We start from the raw sequence: 17305 nt of genomic DNA, 5'->3' as shown, positions 1-17305 counted from the left end.
TAGCGCTCCATTTTTAATAACCTGAACTGTCAGCTGTCACGCTGTCTTTTTTTCTCGTTGGCAACACTTTACCACACAAATGGCGTTAAATTTAAATCTTGCATGAATTTTGGGACACCCTATATTAGTATCATCATGGGTTGATCAGGAATTAGAGAAGCAGTCTAAACCTCTGCAGTAGAAACCAAATATGAAATTTTTTCAGGCTACGAATAAGCAAAATGGTAGTCTTCCATTTTGCCTGTTGTGTGGTAAAGTGGATTTATCACTTAAAATATTCACAATCATCCATTCCTGCATCCATTCACAAGCATCCATTCCTATTTGTGGGAAAGCTCTGTTCTCTTGGCCAGTGATTGCAAGAATCGCAATATATATCTGTATATAATGTTGTTAATTACAGACCATAGTGGGCAATGCATTGTAAACTGTCTCTATTGTGCACCATTTCTTTCAGCACAAAACATAAAACCACCATCACTGGGTAAAGGAATGCTGAAGTTTGGGAAAATTGTTCCATTCTCTTAAGTCCAGATTTCAGTTGTATGAGTTGATGGAATATGGGAGAAGCAGTGTAATTTTCTTTAATCACATGCACATAAGAAAATTGCAAGTCAGTGAAAGTAATGTAAAACTCTGGAGGCAATACACTATCATTATTATTATGTGACACCTCCAAGGAGTCCAAGAACTCATCATGGGAGAGTATATTACTGCACTACACAACTCACCCTCTCTTCTACTTGATCCTTCAGCTACACAGTGCCTTCTGCTGAAGGATCAAGTAGATTGTGTGTTCTCACAGCCAATTTGCTTTATGCCAGATGAAAAACCAGAGTTTCTGGCAGAGAAAAACTGCTGCCACCATATGAGTTAAGCTAGGTCACCTTCAGTCCAAAAAAAAAAAACCTATATAAAGATCCCTCTTGTCATGATAAGAATAGAACTGGGTTCTTTTCTAGTGCACTTGTTCCCCTGATATCAGTTGTCCTACATAAGCAGCTAGGAAAAATTATCAGCATGAAGGAGTTGACTTTTTATGTCTTATTATGGCTACTTCCATCAAGATATGCCATTATTACTTATGCTCTGAGTAATAGAGCATTATTACTTAGGCCCCAGCCAGCTTGATTGACTGTGCAAATAGCATACCCTCTCCAACCAACAGACTTTGGGCTTAAATCCCACCTTGGGCATGAATATTTTCAGGTGATAGACCAGCTTCATAATCCATTTATGATATCATTACCTTTGCTTGGTAATCTGAAGTGGCTTTGAAAAGTCTTGTATTTGATATCTAAAGTAAGATTTCTGAATTATCTAATCCTAAGCCCACCTGTAGAGCTGATTATTGTATATGCACAATCTTACATGGGTTGAATTCGTTTAAAAAATTACTAAATAGAAGTTAATGTCTAAAAAAAATCCTGAAAATATGAGAGGTGCAGAAATAATTTAATGTTCTGATGTTCTAATGAATAATATGAAAAACAAGTGCTAAGGTTGATAAGAATGTCTACAAATCAGACTTAAAAGTGCCATCAGAATTCATTAATAATAGCCAGTTTATGACTGACGCAGGCTTAGTAGGGAAAAAAGGCCATTGCCATATACCCATAACTTGAGAACAGGTCTTTCACATTAAAATCTGGTTAATGGTTAACTTCCTTTAAGTTGTGACATTGCAGAATGTGTTTATCCTTTTCATTTTAGTAATTTGGTATTATTATAATAATACACAATTTCTAAATACTTTGTTGATTATGTATTACTTAATTTATCAAAATAAGTCCTATGTCATGGTATTATGCACCTACTGAGAGTTTACTTATAAAGAATCTCTCTCAAACACTATGAATAAAAGGTTTGCCCTCTTAGGTTTCTGATGAAAACCAACAGTTTGAAACAGCTGTCGGGCTGAAACCCAAAACAGTGCACTAATAAAAGGTAAATATATGGGATCCTGAGCAGAATCTGTTTAAGTTTCATTGTATTTGGTTATAAAAAGGTGATAGGTTTTTAATATCCTTCGTTATGCATTGCATTAGTAATCATGTTTATGCAGGTTGTGCATATGGAAAGGGAAGTCACTCTTCTCTTTTCATTTTCTGATGTAGTACCAGAGGATGCTGTGAAATAGCAGGGAAATAGAATGACAGAAGTCAGCTAAGCTTTTTAAGTTTATAGCAACACTGCTTCTGCACAGTAATAATGATAATCTCTGCTTTCAACAGATTATCTACTATAATCAAAAAATTAAATCCTGTTTTAAAACTTGAATTCCAGTAATTTCTCTAATATTATTTAAATAATAAAATTCATTTCAACACACACACTCTTAGAGGCTAAAGAGAAAAAGTGTTTAAGATTTATTCATTATAATCTAAATTTGCTTAATTCTACATAGTGTTTAAGATTCTGGAAAAACAATTATATAATTCATAATTTAAAAAAAATTGTTTACTTATTGTGATTTATACTAAATGTGATGTAGATTTAAAATTATACAATTTTATTTGAAAGAACCTTATTCAATCATTCCCCATCATATTAGAATACTACTTGATTTTTTTTTTTTTTCAAAGTGATTTCACTTGATATTCTAGTCTGAGAAAAATATGAAGTGGAAACTCATGAAGTCTTCAATAAGAGTATGTATCACAATGATGTATTAATAGTTTATCTAGTCACTTTATTTGTTGGGTATGTGTTAATGAATTAACACTCTTTTAAGGAAAGGTTGTTGTAGAATCCAGTTTGAGCATATTTAAAAGCACTGACTTCTGTAAAATTGAGTATAATGGCTGCTTTTACTATAATTATAGGAGAGAATGATCGCTACAGGATTCACTTCACAGATTCTCGTGTCTGTAAGAGTTTTCTCCTTAGTTGTTGCCCACATGACATTTTATCAGCAACGGTAAGTTAATGTTTTGTATATTTCTGCCTTTCAGTAACATACACAAATTTTCTTGAGGTGGGATTTCTTTGTGGTACATTTCTCTAAGAATGGGTGGTTAGGAGCAATTTTTATACTTTTATCCACTAATACCCTATCAGTAATTTCAATATGGTAATATTAGAGAGGGTGATGTGTGTACACTGAGTGATTAGAGCAGTGTAGAAAGATAAGCAATATTTTTGAATTTAATTAATTTGTTTTAGATTTTTGTTCTTCATGAGTTTCTCAAAGAGTAAGTTGTTTATCTTTTAAGAAAAAGTTGCATATTTTCTATTATATTAGATGTTGTCTGTATGCTGCCAATATCATGCACCTATGTAACAAGTGAAATGACCAAAAAAAATGTGGAATCTAGTCTGTTAAGTGACAAAATTGAATAGGGTAGTCAATATGAGGGTTAAGGTGCCATCCATCTTTCATTGTCCCAGCATTTCCATACATGCTTTCAAGACACTAATATATCCCATTTTTGGTTTTGATTGGTTTTGGATGCAGTATGAAATGTTTTCATGTGACATTCCTAAACTGTTGCAGAAATATGATTATATTCTGAAAACTTTTGTAAGTCATATATGGATTTATTTCTGTTATCGAAAGGTTTTTTTTTTTTTCAATAATTTTCAAATACTTTCATAATGAAAACATTCCTTTTGAGAATCTGAAAACCATTAATGAATTTATTTTGACACTGCATCCAATTGCTTCAGTAGAAAGAATTTTCTCTTCATGGATTTTTATTATTTTGAGAGGTTTGTTGAGTATTTTTTGTGAAATTTCGCTTTCTTATTATTAAAATTAATACTATTTGAATTTTTAGTTTTATTTACTAATTTAACCATTAAATACAGCTAATTAGCTGCTGCAAATATTTTAATGTATCAGACCTTCACCTGTTGCATTAAAATATTGTAAATACCCTAAATACATTAATCAAATTATTTTAAATATGCTTAATTCTGTTCCTTTTGCATGATCAATCTTTGTATTCAAAATAGTGAATTTTAGATCATTAAAAATATATTTATTTAGAGGAACTTTTGCTACTATTATGGTGGAATATCCTTTTATGCAAAATGGTATTCTGTATTACCTGAAGTTCTATTTGTTTTGAGGAAATTTCAACTCCTCCCCCATGTTTCTTCCAAATTATGGGCACCCTATTATGCTAATTCGAGAAATATGAACAATGAAAGAGAGAGAGTTGTTGGCATTGTTTGTGTAATCAGGTTAAAAGTTATAGGCAATAATGACACTTAGTTGACAGGAGATTAAGTAGCTCTGGGATAGAATGTGAAGGCTATGGTATTTTCAGGAAGAATGGAGAGGAGTACTGCTGATGATAGCAAATGAATTGTAGCCAAAGAGAATAGAAAGTCATCAAGAAGACTGGTGTGGAAGCACATAGGACAATATATATAGCAACCAACTATATATTCTGTCCTGTTTGCCTATTTCTATATTTCATAGGTTGATGTTGTAGGCCAGTGGTGTTCAACCTTTTTTACTACACGAGCTACTTTTCTATAAAAAGTTATTCGGCGATCTATTCTCTTATATAGATCACGTTCTCCCATCCTGATATCTGATTACGCACAAATAAACAACTAAAAAAAATACACAACTAAAAACTTTATTTGTGTGTTTAAAAATTTATTTATCACTTTTAATTATTTTAATACAACAAAAAAAAAAAATATTGGAATAAAATATTTTTTTCTCTATTTTGGAAAACCAAACTTAGAAAAAACAACAGATTGATTGCAAACTCACAAGTTACAGGAAATGCTGGTTGATTATTAAAAAAAAAAAAAAAAAAAAAAAAGTTAATGCGAAATTTGGCATTGTTTGGACCTCGCAATATTTTCATAGTCAAGTTGATATGAAGAACTGACCAATCACAGACAATCATCCAAATGATCATTTGTAATTTGGTTTCTTAATTGATTTTTTATGACGGTCATATTTGAAAAAGCAGATTCTGACAAGCATGTCGATCCGAAACACGACAGAATTTTTCACGCAATATCAGTTAATATTGGGAATTTTTCATGTGCATACTTCCAAATGACTTCATTGTTTATTGATTTTAAATGTAAACTATTCTGAATGTTTATTATCTCAAGTTCTACTTCAGCTTGGTTTATGTCAAACAGCCCATTAATTTTATTTGAAATTTTTATGTTCAAGTTTTTTTGAAATGGATTATTAATAAAAGATACAATCATTTCAATTTTATTAAAATCTTTAAATCTTGAATTTATTTCTTCCTCAACTAATTCTATTTCACGAATAAATTCTTTTGATTTATTAGAATTTATATATAGCGAATCATTTCTTGATTTTGTTCAAAAAATTTTAATAAATATTGGAGATGTCTAAATTTGGGGTCATTTATATTTTTCTTTAATAAAAGTAAGTATTGTTGGAAAGTTTTTATTGAAATTAACATGTCAATTAAATTTTTATCTCTACCTTGTAACTCTAAATTTAAATTGCTTAATTTCATACAGAGATCTACTAAAAATGATAGGTGTAACAACTGTCTTTTATCACTCAATTGTGGATAAATATCTCCTTTTTCATCAAGATAATTTTTTATATCGTTAATTAATACAAGAAATCTTTCTAAAAATTGACTTCTGCTGAGCCAGCAAACATTATTGTACAACAGAAGTTCCCTATCATCATCTGCCTGTAATTTAAATAACTGCCATTGCAGGGCTTTTCCTCGAACAGAATTTACAATTTTAAATGTAATATCCAAAACATCTTTTGTGTTTAATCTTTTACTACGCAGTACTTGTTGGTGAATAATACAGTGGTACGTTAAAAAAATCTGGATATTTGTCATCGTTTTTACATAATGAAATGAAGCCTGATTTATTACCTATCATTGCAGAAACACCATCAGTTTTTAAACAAATTTAAAAAGCAGAAGTTTGTGTTGTTTCACAAATTCATCAAATGCCGAAAAAATGTCTTCTCCCCTAGTCCTTCCCAATAATGGTATAATTTTTAAAAGTTCTTCTTTACTTGAATAATCTTGAAATACCATACGAATAAATACCATTAACTGAACAATATCAGTGAAGTCGTTTGATTCATCAAATTGTAATGGAAACACAACACACTGGTGAATGTCTGACATTAACCTGGCCTGGAAACTTTTCTCCGGCAATTGGAACTCTTCCTTTTGGCAATTTGAAACCTTGTCTGCGGCCTAGAAGTAGTCTCTCTCTAGCGACTTCTCGAACCGAGAAGCTCCTTTCTGGAAGTGGGAAACTCCTCTCTCATGCAACGTGGATCCGGGCAGTCTCTCTGATGGCGACTCTGGACTGGGCAGCCTCCTCTGACAGCAATTCTGGAACTGGGACCCCTTCTGCTTGCTTCAGTCCCTTTTTATTAGGCCTACTCTGAGCCCTCGCTTGAAGTTTGGCAATCCCCCCAAAGAATCGGTATGAGTCTTTCATCTTAAGTTTCAAGTTTGGCACGCCTTTTGTTCTCCTCTGCTTTCTTTTGATTGTAAGTAAGTTGCCGGCCATCAGAAGGTTGTTTGAACTCTTTGTGATTGACTTCGGACATGTTTTCACTTAGAGCCTGCAAGCCTTTCTCATACATACAAGTTTCAGTAACAGTCTTTCTAATGCTGCCATGGACAGCTTCAGCGACAAAAACATTGCCATTGTTTTTAACACTCTAGCATATTCTTATTAAAGCAGTATATACAGTTAGCTTCAAAAGAGTTATTTACAAAAACATCTAATACAAACTATACCGAAGAACAGCAGAAATGAACTTTATGAGAAAAACCGCAAAGTATACCATATTTGATCACAAAAGAAATGAAGAAATTATGAAAGAATTAAACCAAGAACCAGTAATAGAAAAAATTAAAAAATATAAACATAAATGGATGGAACACGTTCAAAGAATGAAAACAGAAAGATTACCAAAACAAGCCTTAAAATACAAGCCATAGGATGTCCTCTTAAACGATTCAACGATGTCTTCTAAGGCCGGAACAGGCCATGCTAGGCCTAAATCCTTCATATGCATGATGATGATGACAAACTATACCGAGACAAACAAAGCTTATTTTTTTTTACAATATTCACATGGGACTTAACCTAAGTAAATAATCGATGTAATGTGCTTTGGAATATTTAATATTTAAGCTACAATCGAGTTTTTGCACTTTGCTTATAATCATATTCACTCTGCTCCCTGTTTGACTTCCACTGATCCAAATTAATTCATTTACCCGGACTTATAAGAAAATTACTGATTTGACAATTTTAATGAAAAATAAATAAACAATAGCAATACACTTAAAGCAAATTAAAAATAATACAAAATAATGATAAACAAAATATTATGTTTTCAGTTTTAATTAAATTTGTAAGTAAGGAGAAATACACAAGAGATCGACCAAAAATCACTCTGCGATCGATGGGTTGAACACCCCTGTTGTAGGCCAATGAGTGCAAGGAGATGTGGAAGGCATGCATTGACAGACTGGCACAAAGAATGCAATCAAAGTAATTATCATGGGGGGGGCATAGATTGGAAAGAGGAAAAATCACATGGTAGGAAAGAAATTTAATTTATTCACTAATATATGTTAGTAAGAGATGATAAATTGAAAAAACATATAAAATCTCAAACACTGAGGGCTTGAGATTTCTGGATCTTTACATAATAGAATCAGAAGATTTGTCTATAACCAAAGTTGCCATATGTGAAATTCAGTTAAGAAGGATGTGTATATGTGAAACTACAGAGTAGGTGATTATGACAAGCATAGGTAGCAGCTTGAAGCAGACATAACATAAACAATCTCGATGAGGAGGGAATGTTAGTAGTGTATGGGGAGATTGTCTTGTGGAAGCAATGTCAAAAGGATAAATCGAGTAGGAGTTAGATGGATAGTAGTTAGTATAGATGGAATTAATAGTCATTAAGCAGCAACTACAAGAAAAAATATGTTGTGGAGAGTATATAAGAAAGTTGATCAACAGCTCCTAAGTAGTACAGTGCACTAGAAAGATGACCAGCATGGTAAGGAAGCTTCCATAATTATGTAAACAAACACACAGTATACACTCAGTGGACAAAACATTAGAGATGGAGGTGATGGGAAGGCACTGACATCCCCCACGCAAAGTGAAATGTACACAAACTGAACACAGATGGTAAATAGACAGGGGCTTCTCAACAGTTTATCACAATCGACGAACATGGGTAAATGTGGCAATTTTAGTGACTTTGATAGATGGGTAAGAACTGTATGGTTTGAGAACCATACAAGTAGTAAGAACTGTATGGTTCTCAAAGGCAACCATATCAAGGGTCTACCACGAGCAAACCATCAGCGGATGTACCAACTCTAGCGAGCAAGTGGTGGCCAACTACATGCCATTGATGACCAGGGTCGACAAAGACTGTCCAGGTTCACACAGGGCAACAGTAGCACAAATGACATCCAGTTTCACTGTTAGAGTTTTAAGCAGCATCAGCAAGCAAACGGTATGGCATACCCTGCTTACCATGGGCTACAGGAGCAGACACCCTAATCATGTACCAGCGTTGACTGCTTGTCATTGAGCATTGTGTTTTTCCTGGTGTCAGGACCATCAAAACTGGACCTCTGCAGAGTGGACCAGAGTCATGAGGTCTGGTGAATCCCATTATCAGTTGTACTGTGTTGATGGGAAGGTGTGGGTGCGGCATCGACAGCATGAGGCCAAGGCCCTGTCATGCCAGGTTGGCTTTGTTTAAGGAGGTAGTGGTGGCTCTATGATAGTTTGTGGAGCCTTCTCATGTGACACATTAGGTATCTTATTGTGCTTGGCAAAGTCCTTAAATGCTGCAAGCTACTAGAATGTGTTGGCTGATCACCTAACACTTTCATGGCCTACACATATCCTGTAGCCGATGTTATGTTTAAGCAGGACAATGCACTGCCCAACTAGACCACAACCACCCAGGTATGGCTCAAGGAACACTCATCTGAGTTTGGGACCATCCAGTGTCCCCCAAGTCCCAGATTTAAATCCAATCAAATCTCTTGGATGCCATAGAGTGAGACATCAGATCCACGTATCTGGAACCGATATCTAAGCACAGTTGTGGACAGTGCTCAACAGGCATCTGGTGGAGTCGGTGTCTCAGAGAGTACAGGCTGTTATTTGTGCTAGAGGAGGATCGACATGCTCTTAGGTTGGTATCTAATGTTTCATCTATTGAGTGTATATACCAAGTAAAAAAATATATTATTAGACAAATATTTCATCTTGCATATCATAAGACATTATCAATGTAAACGAAGAACAATAATGATATTAAAAAACAAAAGAACAGTGAAACTCATTTGTTACAGTATAATCCATCTAAATATGCAGTTGCATATTAGTTAGGATAAAATACTATTGGAGTAGGCATAATAATAAATATATTAAAAAATTATTTAATGCAGTTTGAGGATAATTATTTCTCAAACTTTAGGGATAGAAAGGCAATCATTATGACTAAGGTTCTGAAAATGAAGTAAGGCATTTTAAAAAAAATTATAACAACAACAACAGATCAACAAACCCTCCATGAAGAACTATCCCTGATATCTACCAACTTTACCATGAATGGATTTCCTCGAAGACTCGTCCACAAGTTACTTTTCTCTGAACCCCGACAAAGACAACAAGATGATGTACGTTATATTTCTATCATCGTCATTCCATACTTAGGGACAGTTTCAAATAAGATTGCTAGACTCCTTAGACCACATAAAATAAGAGTGGCCTTTAAACCAACAGAAACGATTAGACAATTCTTAAGATCTCCAAAAGATAGCCATCCTTTCTCTAAATATGCTGGAGTTTATAATATACCCTGCTCGTGCGGCTTGAATTACATCAGCCAAACTTCAAGGAGCCTTGAAATTAGGCAAAAAGAACACATAGGTGACGTCAATAATAACAGAGAAGAAAAATCGGGGTTAGCTTTTCATTTCTCAAGAACAAACCATACCATAGAGTGGGATAGAAGCACAATTCCTTACATGGAGGAGGACTTCCGCTCCCGAATTTTTAAGGAGGCCACAACAGTTGCCCGCTGTATACAAAACCTTAACAAGAACCGAGGACTAATCTTGCCCGTGATCTGGAAGACCCTTATCAAATCCTTCAACTCGCCAGAACTGAATTATAGTGCCAACTATAGAACGTTCCTAAATAACAACAAGTGATAATGCACTCTGTTCTTTGTTTAATATAATTGGAATCGGTTGATTATAGTTTGTAACAGTTTTTTACTTTTTAGTGCCTTACATCAGTTATGTACCCTGAAGATGCCAACAGCCTTAGTTGGTGAAACTAGTTGGTATAACATTGTTGTTTATTATATGCACCTGATCAATATAATCCCATTAAAAGTCTTTCCAGAAGTAAGGTATTGCCGCTTTCTTTGAATAAGCACTCATATTTATAAGTAGATCTATGTAAAAGTTTGGTATCATCCCACTTGATCCATGTCTAATGTTGTCAATTCCATGTTGAATCAGGCCAGATTTATGAACTTTGATAGCCAGATAATATCTCTGATGTTCTGAAATAAGTTTCTTGACTAATTTTCCTGTTTGATCATAATAAGACAAGTTGTAAGAGCATGAAAACTTGATAAGCATCAATAGTAGAAGTTTGTCTTTTGAAGAAGATAAGAGTTTGTAAATATGGTTGATAGTCATGAGTTGGGATTTCTTCAAAATTTTTCCACATATTCAGAAACGCCTATGATACAAGGTATAGTAAAAATGCTATTTATTATACAAATATGTGTGTTTATATAATTATGGAAACTCTGCAACTCTCGTTAGACAGGAAAATTATAAGGAAGGCAAAATTAGATTGTCAAGAAATTAGCTAAGAAGGCCAAAGTGAAATCGCTGAGTTATTTCACTGTGTGGAAAATAAAAGGAAGAATGAGTATGAAAGTAAATAACTTTAACTTCTAATTGAGTTATTGAGCGACTAGTCTTCAAATCTGTCATCCAAGTGAAAATAATGCTGTAACAGGAACTGAGATGGGAATAGAGGTTGACAAATTGGGATTATTTAGAATACTGCAGAATCTGAAAGAAAATACAGCCAAGAGATTATACAGGATGTTGTTATTATATGAAACCACCAAGACTGATCATGGGAGGCATTCTACTCCACTCAACTCACTATTGACACTACTTAATCTTCTATCTACTCATAACACCATCTGCTGCCCACAGATAGTAGTTTTCATCTGTAAATAGTTTGCCTGTATATAGGATGAAAAACCCAGGTTTCTAAGAGGAAAAATACTGATACCTCCTTATGAGATCAGCTGACTTGCTTGAAGTTAAAAAAAAGTCTAATAAAGATTCCACTTGTCACAACAAAAACCAAACTTGAGTCTTTACCAGTTGAATGGGGTAATATCCTGTCATTTTTCCAGTTGTACTGTGGAGATACTTTATATTAGCTTCTGTATTAGCAAAATGTACAGATAATATACATTTTGCTAATGTACATCAAGTCCTAAGAGAGTGGAAAGAGGACTAAATAATTATTTTGCATAAATGAGGTTCCAAAACTGAGATAGTAGGTTGTAGACTAATCATTCATCTCAGAAGTGGTTATAAAGGTATTGGGAAAGTTGATCAAAGGCAGAATTCAAGAATGAAGGCAGCATGGTTTTGTGAAGGATAGGTCATGTCAAACCTTAGTAATTTAGTTCTTTTCTTATACCAGTAATGGTTGAACTGGATAAAGGGAATGGCTACACAATACCTGCAGGATTTTGTAAAGGTGTTTGACAGGATGCTCTGTGGAACTCTGTCACGCAAACTGAAACAAATAGAAATGGACATGAAACTAGTGATATTAATATGAGTGACTCATGTACAGATGCCAAAGAGTATTATATAGAGGAACTGAAGTCAGGAGAAAGTATTAGACTAGTGGTGTGTGCAAGGCACTATATAACTACTGCTGTTTAATCTGTACATACCATATTTACTAGAATATAATTCATCCTAATCATATGTCTCGCAACCCTGATTTTAATTGATGAAAAACGAAATGATAAAGTTTCACAATGAAAGTTTAAAACTTTAAGAAATATAGTGAATGTTGTTATGGCAGTTTTAGATATTTTGGAATCAGCATTTCAACTCAATAGTTGGCTTGCTTTGTTGTTGAGTCACCTGGTCTTTTGTTAATCCTGGCCCAATCATGTGCATTTCTTCATAGAAATGAAGAAATGCATATGATCTATCTCTACCGACCTACCATTGCTGCATGTTTCATGTTCTGTTTTCACTTCTCATTAGTCATTCATGAAGGATTGTTCATAACGTATCTTAAGTCTTGTAAATTACTGGTAATTTTTGCTTGAAACATGAAGAAATGTTCAAGTTACAGTGTTGATTTTAAATTCATAGTTATTGATTTTGCAGAAAAACATGGCAATCAAGCCTCAGGGCATGTGTTTACGGTGACTGAATTTAATGTGCAATATTGGCATAACAAACTTGCATTACAAAACACCAACAATAGGTTTTTAATTTAATTACAGGGAGTATTGTTGCTTCAAAGATTCAAATTTATCACATGATGAAGGTGAGCAGCTGATCATGTAAATAATGTTGATAATTAAAATTTAAATGCATTCATTTTATAAATGTGATCAATTATAATGAATACTGAGGATTTAATTATAAATGTCAGTTTAGTTTTTTTTTCCTGAAAAACTTTGGTTTTCAAAAATCCTCGCATATATCTCACACTTGATTTTTTAAATTACTTTAATCTTGGGGAAAAAAGTGTGAGTTATTTAAGTAAATGCAGTAAAATATTCAGTTGTTTGCTGATGATGCAAAATTGGGTAGCATAATAGTTAAGGCAAAGTAGAAAGCTTGTAGAATGATTTAAAGAGGATGACAGTATGGGGATAATGGGTGCTAGTTTATTGTGGAAAAAATATGATGTTATGCATTTTGAGATGAAAAGATTACAAACTGTATGTACTATATTCTATAAAATTTATGAAACTAGGGATTTGGAAGATACTGGTTGATAGAAAGTTGAAATTGAGAGAGCATATTGCAAAAGTAGCCAATGTAGCTCATTGGATTGCTTGAATATTGAAGAACAAGCATTGATAAGGAAACTATCATTCCTCATTATAAGGCTTTCATACAGCCACACACGCATATGGATTATTGTGCACTTCTTTTCACCTGAGTTTTTTTGGGTATGAAATAGTGGTAGAGAGGATCCAGAGGTGAGTGATGAATGTGGTGACTAGTCTGTTGAATGCTCCCTACTAGAATAGATTGGGACTTTGTAGGATGCAGAAGTTAAATGTGCAGGAAATATGATGATAATGTTTAACTTACTAAAGGGGTTTTCAGAGCACTTGGCTAGAGGGAACTAGACAAGGAATCATCCCTGGAAATTGAGTAAGAGTTTGAGGACTGTTTTTTTTTGTTTGGAGAGATGAATTAATGGAAGAGGTTGCCACTCTGTTGTATCATCAGTAAATGCTTTCAAGAAGTAGTAGAGTAGTAGTATGATAGAGCATGGAACTTTTTTTAAGCTGCTTCATGTCTTTAGTAATCATGGTGGTCTTCCCATGGGTAATGAAATTCATCTACTTCCTAAAGACATTTACAAGCATCCATACCTATGGTTGGAATTAAACCTGCACTCTATAGTTGGAAATAGTTGAATGATTGCCATACAAGGTGTAGATAACCAGTCTGCATTTCATATAGCATTTGAATTTTCTCTAAAGCAAAGAATAAACCAAAACCGTTTTTCAGAAGATAAGCAACTTGCATATCATAATACTCTTAGATTTTTACTTAATAATGAACAGAAAATTATTCTTGCTGTTTAGAGATGAAAGGTTTTTCTGGGGATAAAAGTAAAAAATTGATTTTTTTGATAAATATAGGCAACCCTGTATAACACAGTTTAGCTCTAGCATGGTATTTTCAAGCTTTTGTGGGAGAAAACCTTGCTGTTATGTTGGGTGTAATTTTTTGACTTGCCCATTCTTTTTTGTGAATCCCGCTGTTGATTCTCTAGCCAATAATGTAAAAATAAATAAATATTGGAAAATTTTTATATTTTTTGTTGGGAAATCACCATGTTTGGTTCTGTGCACCTGAACTTTGCTTATTTGAGACCATTAAAAATTATGACTTTGAAGCATTGTAGTTCATGACTTAAGTTTTTTGTAAGGTTATTTTGGTTTTTTTGATCATTTATAAATTTTTCATTCACGCGGTTAACCTAGTGGCTGTGCACTTTGCAACGATATGCCTGGGGAAGGAGTGTCCTAGGTTTGATTCCCATCGGTGACGTAAGGAGCTGAAGGATCTTTCTCGGCCATAGCCAAATTAGCCAGTCTTGGGCATGTGGAGTAAGGTTTTCTCCCAGTTTATCCTGGGGTTTTTCATCCCGCAAAGCAGGCAAACCAGCCTTGAGAACTCAACACTACGGACATAGGGTACACCGGGATGTAGGGCTGACCACCTTATTCTGTGAACTGTTTGAGGTCCGATGATTAATAAACCCTCGACATTGCAAGGGAAAAGCGGGAAAAGGAAGAGATAAATTTTTCTGGGTATGTATTACTAAACTTCATTTCAAAAAATTATTGAAGAGCACAGATACACACCACAGCAAATTGATGATGCAAGAGGACTTAGTGTGTATTTTCTGTTTGTGTGTGGTGGGAGGGGGATATGTACATTATTAAACTTGAATAAACAGTAGTAATGCATTTCTGTTTTAGTTTTATTCTTTATAGTTTAAATTTTTCTATTGACAGCTGATATGTATATATGTATATATCTCAGCTGTCTGTTGACAGCTGATATTTCAATTTTTATGTTTTCTTAGGACTGGTACTGGGCTACAGACTACACTTTGGAAAACACTGACCTAAGTAAGAAATAAATGTTAACAGTTTTTTTTTCATGATTTTATTTTCATTTCAAGTACATGTTTAAAAAATCAATAACATGTTTTTAACAAGTTAAACAGAGGTCAATTTCTATATGGTTTCTGCCACTTGAGATCCATAGCAGAGCTCTTGGCTTACTTCACATAACTCTATAGCTATACTTGCAATAGGAAGAGTTGGGGGAAACTTATGATTGTGTTTGGCATTGAGACCTGCTTAGCAAATTTTGGGCTACTGTTAATCTGTTATTCAGTAGCCAGTTTTCCTCTCTTTACACTTCAGCACCAATACAGGATGCTGTCTCAAGGTGTTGTTCTGTTACCTGTTCTCTTTCTCTTATTCATAAATGTCATACTCTTTGAATGGTAATCCTAGCCATTCTCATTGATTAACAACTCCATCTGACAAACGTTGCAGAATAGAAACATACTAAGTTTAACATCTTTTATAACCATAGCCTTAAACATGGATTTCAGCTGAGTGACTAAACTAACCTACTCACCCTCACATGCTACCAAAATCATATTAATGCCTAGTTTCAAAAAAAAAAAAATCCCATTCCCTTACTTTTGATAATCCTGCTGCATACATGGATATTTTTGAATATGTTTGTAAGTGACAGATTCATCACCCAGTATAAGACTGCTTTCTTGCTTATTTGAAACTTGGTTTAAATGCTTATTCAAAAAATTGGTTAAAATACAGTCTTGCGAGGTAGCTTGTTGCATGTATCCTACTATTACATTTAGCACCTACATGCAGAGTTGGATAAGCATGCACCCTTTGATTAGAAAAGAGCTAAGTTCAGTTCTTGTAATGATTAGAGGAATGTTTATATGGACTTTTTAATTTAGAGGTGAGTTAGTTAATATGGAGGTAGCAAATTTTTGCTTGGCTTGTTGGCCAAGTGGTTATCATATCTGCTCTCCAAAACCAACAGAATGCAGGTTCAAAAACCTGTCATATGCATGGATGTTTGCAATTGTCTCTGGATGTCTTGTGATTATGATTCTGAGGGACAAAATATTACATTGGAATAAAATTAAAAACATTAGTAAAAAAACATATAAATTGGTAATTGAATTTCATTGGCTGTAAGGCCACCACCCACTTGTTGGAGGCATGAGGCAGTTTGAAAAAGTTCTGTGTTCTCTAGAGCAGAATTTCAGATTATGAAAAAATAAACAATTCAAAAGAATTGATAAAAATTGAAAAAATAAATCCTTGGCCTATCCATGGTACTAATATACAATATATTCTCATTGTTTCTCTTTTCCATTTCCTGCTTCTACCTTTCATATGCTCGTAGTTCTTCCTAATTTAACAGTGTCTTGTGTGTTAAGTTAATATTTACTTTTCAATGAAATTTTGAAGTCTATCTAATTGGCAAGTTTTGATGTTGGACGTTATTCATAACTTAGTTTAACAGTATTACAACCAAGCAAACTAAATTATAAAAAGATGTTTATTAGCTGGCTTATGTTTTACTGGATTTCAACAGTCAATACCCCAAAATTCACTTTTAAAAAAAATAAAAATAAAAGTCGAATACCTGTTTGCCTTTTCCTGACATATTAGTTACCCACCTTTCAGATGGTTCACTGTTTTTCTATTTATAGAAAGCCCATAGGCACAGGAAGATATCTACATAATCAATGTTATCATCCATTCCACCAGCATGATGTTCTAAAAACACACACTGAGAAGTTCTATGGAAAAAGCTGCAGCATTAGAGCAAATAGCTTAATGATGCAGCTGTTTCCATAAAACTTCAATATCTTTGCCATACTTTTCTGGCCAATGGTTACAGATTCTACATAATAGATAAAATACTACATGGCCCTCCTGCTTCCCTTTCTCAAATACACTAGGACAAAATATCACCATTCCTATTCCCAATGTACATCTGAAAAGATAGCCATAGTACAGTGGAACCTCGGTTGTCAAACGCCTCTCATCTTGAACAAATCGGTTCCCGAACATATTTTCCGAATAAAAACGCACCGGTTTCCGAACATAATCTCAGTTCCCGAACAGGCAAACTGGCAACCACGTGCTCCGGCGAGTTGAGATTACAACGGGAGAGCGTCAGTTATGCCATAGCCTCTGCTCAGTACAGATACCTGCTGGAATTTCTGTATATTATTATTATTATAAGGTGCCTTCTTGGAGTCAAAAGACTCATCACAGGAGACCCAACATTGCATACTAACCATTATTCACACAGTACCTGTCATACTTTCCCTTAAACTCATTCAAATTCTTGAATTTGCAGTGCCTTTTCTTGATTTTCTTTGTATTTTGTGGATTTTTTTAATAAATTATTATTAAATAAGCCAC

The 17305-nt window shown here is 34.0% G+C and overlaps 1 protein-coding gene across 2 annotated transcripts in view; it reads left to right on the top strand.

The window, feature by feature from the left end:
* The window catches only part of LOC150109004 (putative RNA-binding protein Luc7-like 2), a 169743-nt gene that overhangs the window by 72584 nt on the left and 79854 nt on the right, over nt 1-17305 (top strand). Inside the window, exons 1-2 of one of the 2 annotated variants that reach the window (XM_090404928.1) lie at nt 2826-2920; nt 14902-14947. Coding sequence is in view for 1 of the 2 variants with exons in the window: in XM_090404919.1 (XP_090261045.1) it covers nt 2826-2920 (95 nt within the window). In the remaining variant the exon portion in view is untranslated. Of the gene's footprint in view, nt 1-2825; nt 2921-14901; nt 14948-17305 lie in introns of those variants that run through there. The other variant, XM_090404919.1, reaches the window with a different exon arrangement.

This window comes from Typopeltis vanoorti, chromosome 2 (genome assembly GCF_054136105.1).
Source record: "Typopeltis vanoorti isolate ZY-2024b chromosome 2, IOZ_Tvanoo_1.0, whole genome shotgun sequence".
NCBI classification, from domain to species: Eukaryota; Metazoa; Arthropoda; class Arachnida; order Uropygi; family Thelyphonidae; genus Typopeltis; species Typopeltis vanoorti.
This window is presented reverse-complemented; position numbering and strand designations above follow the sequence as displayed.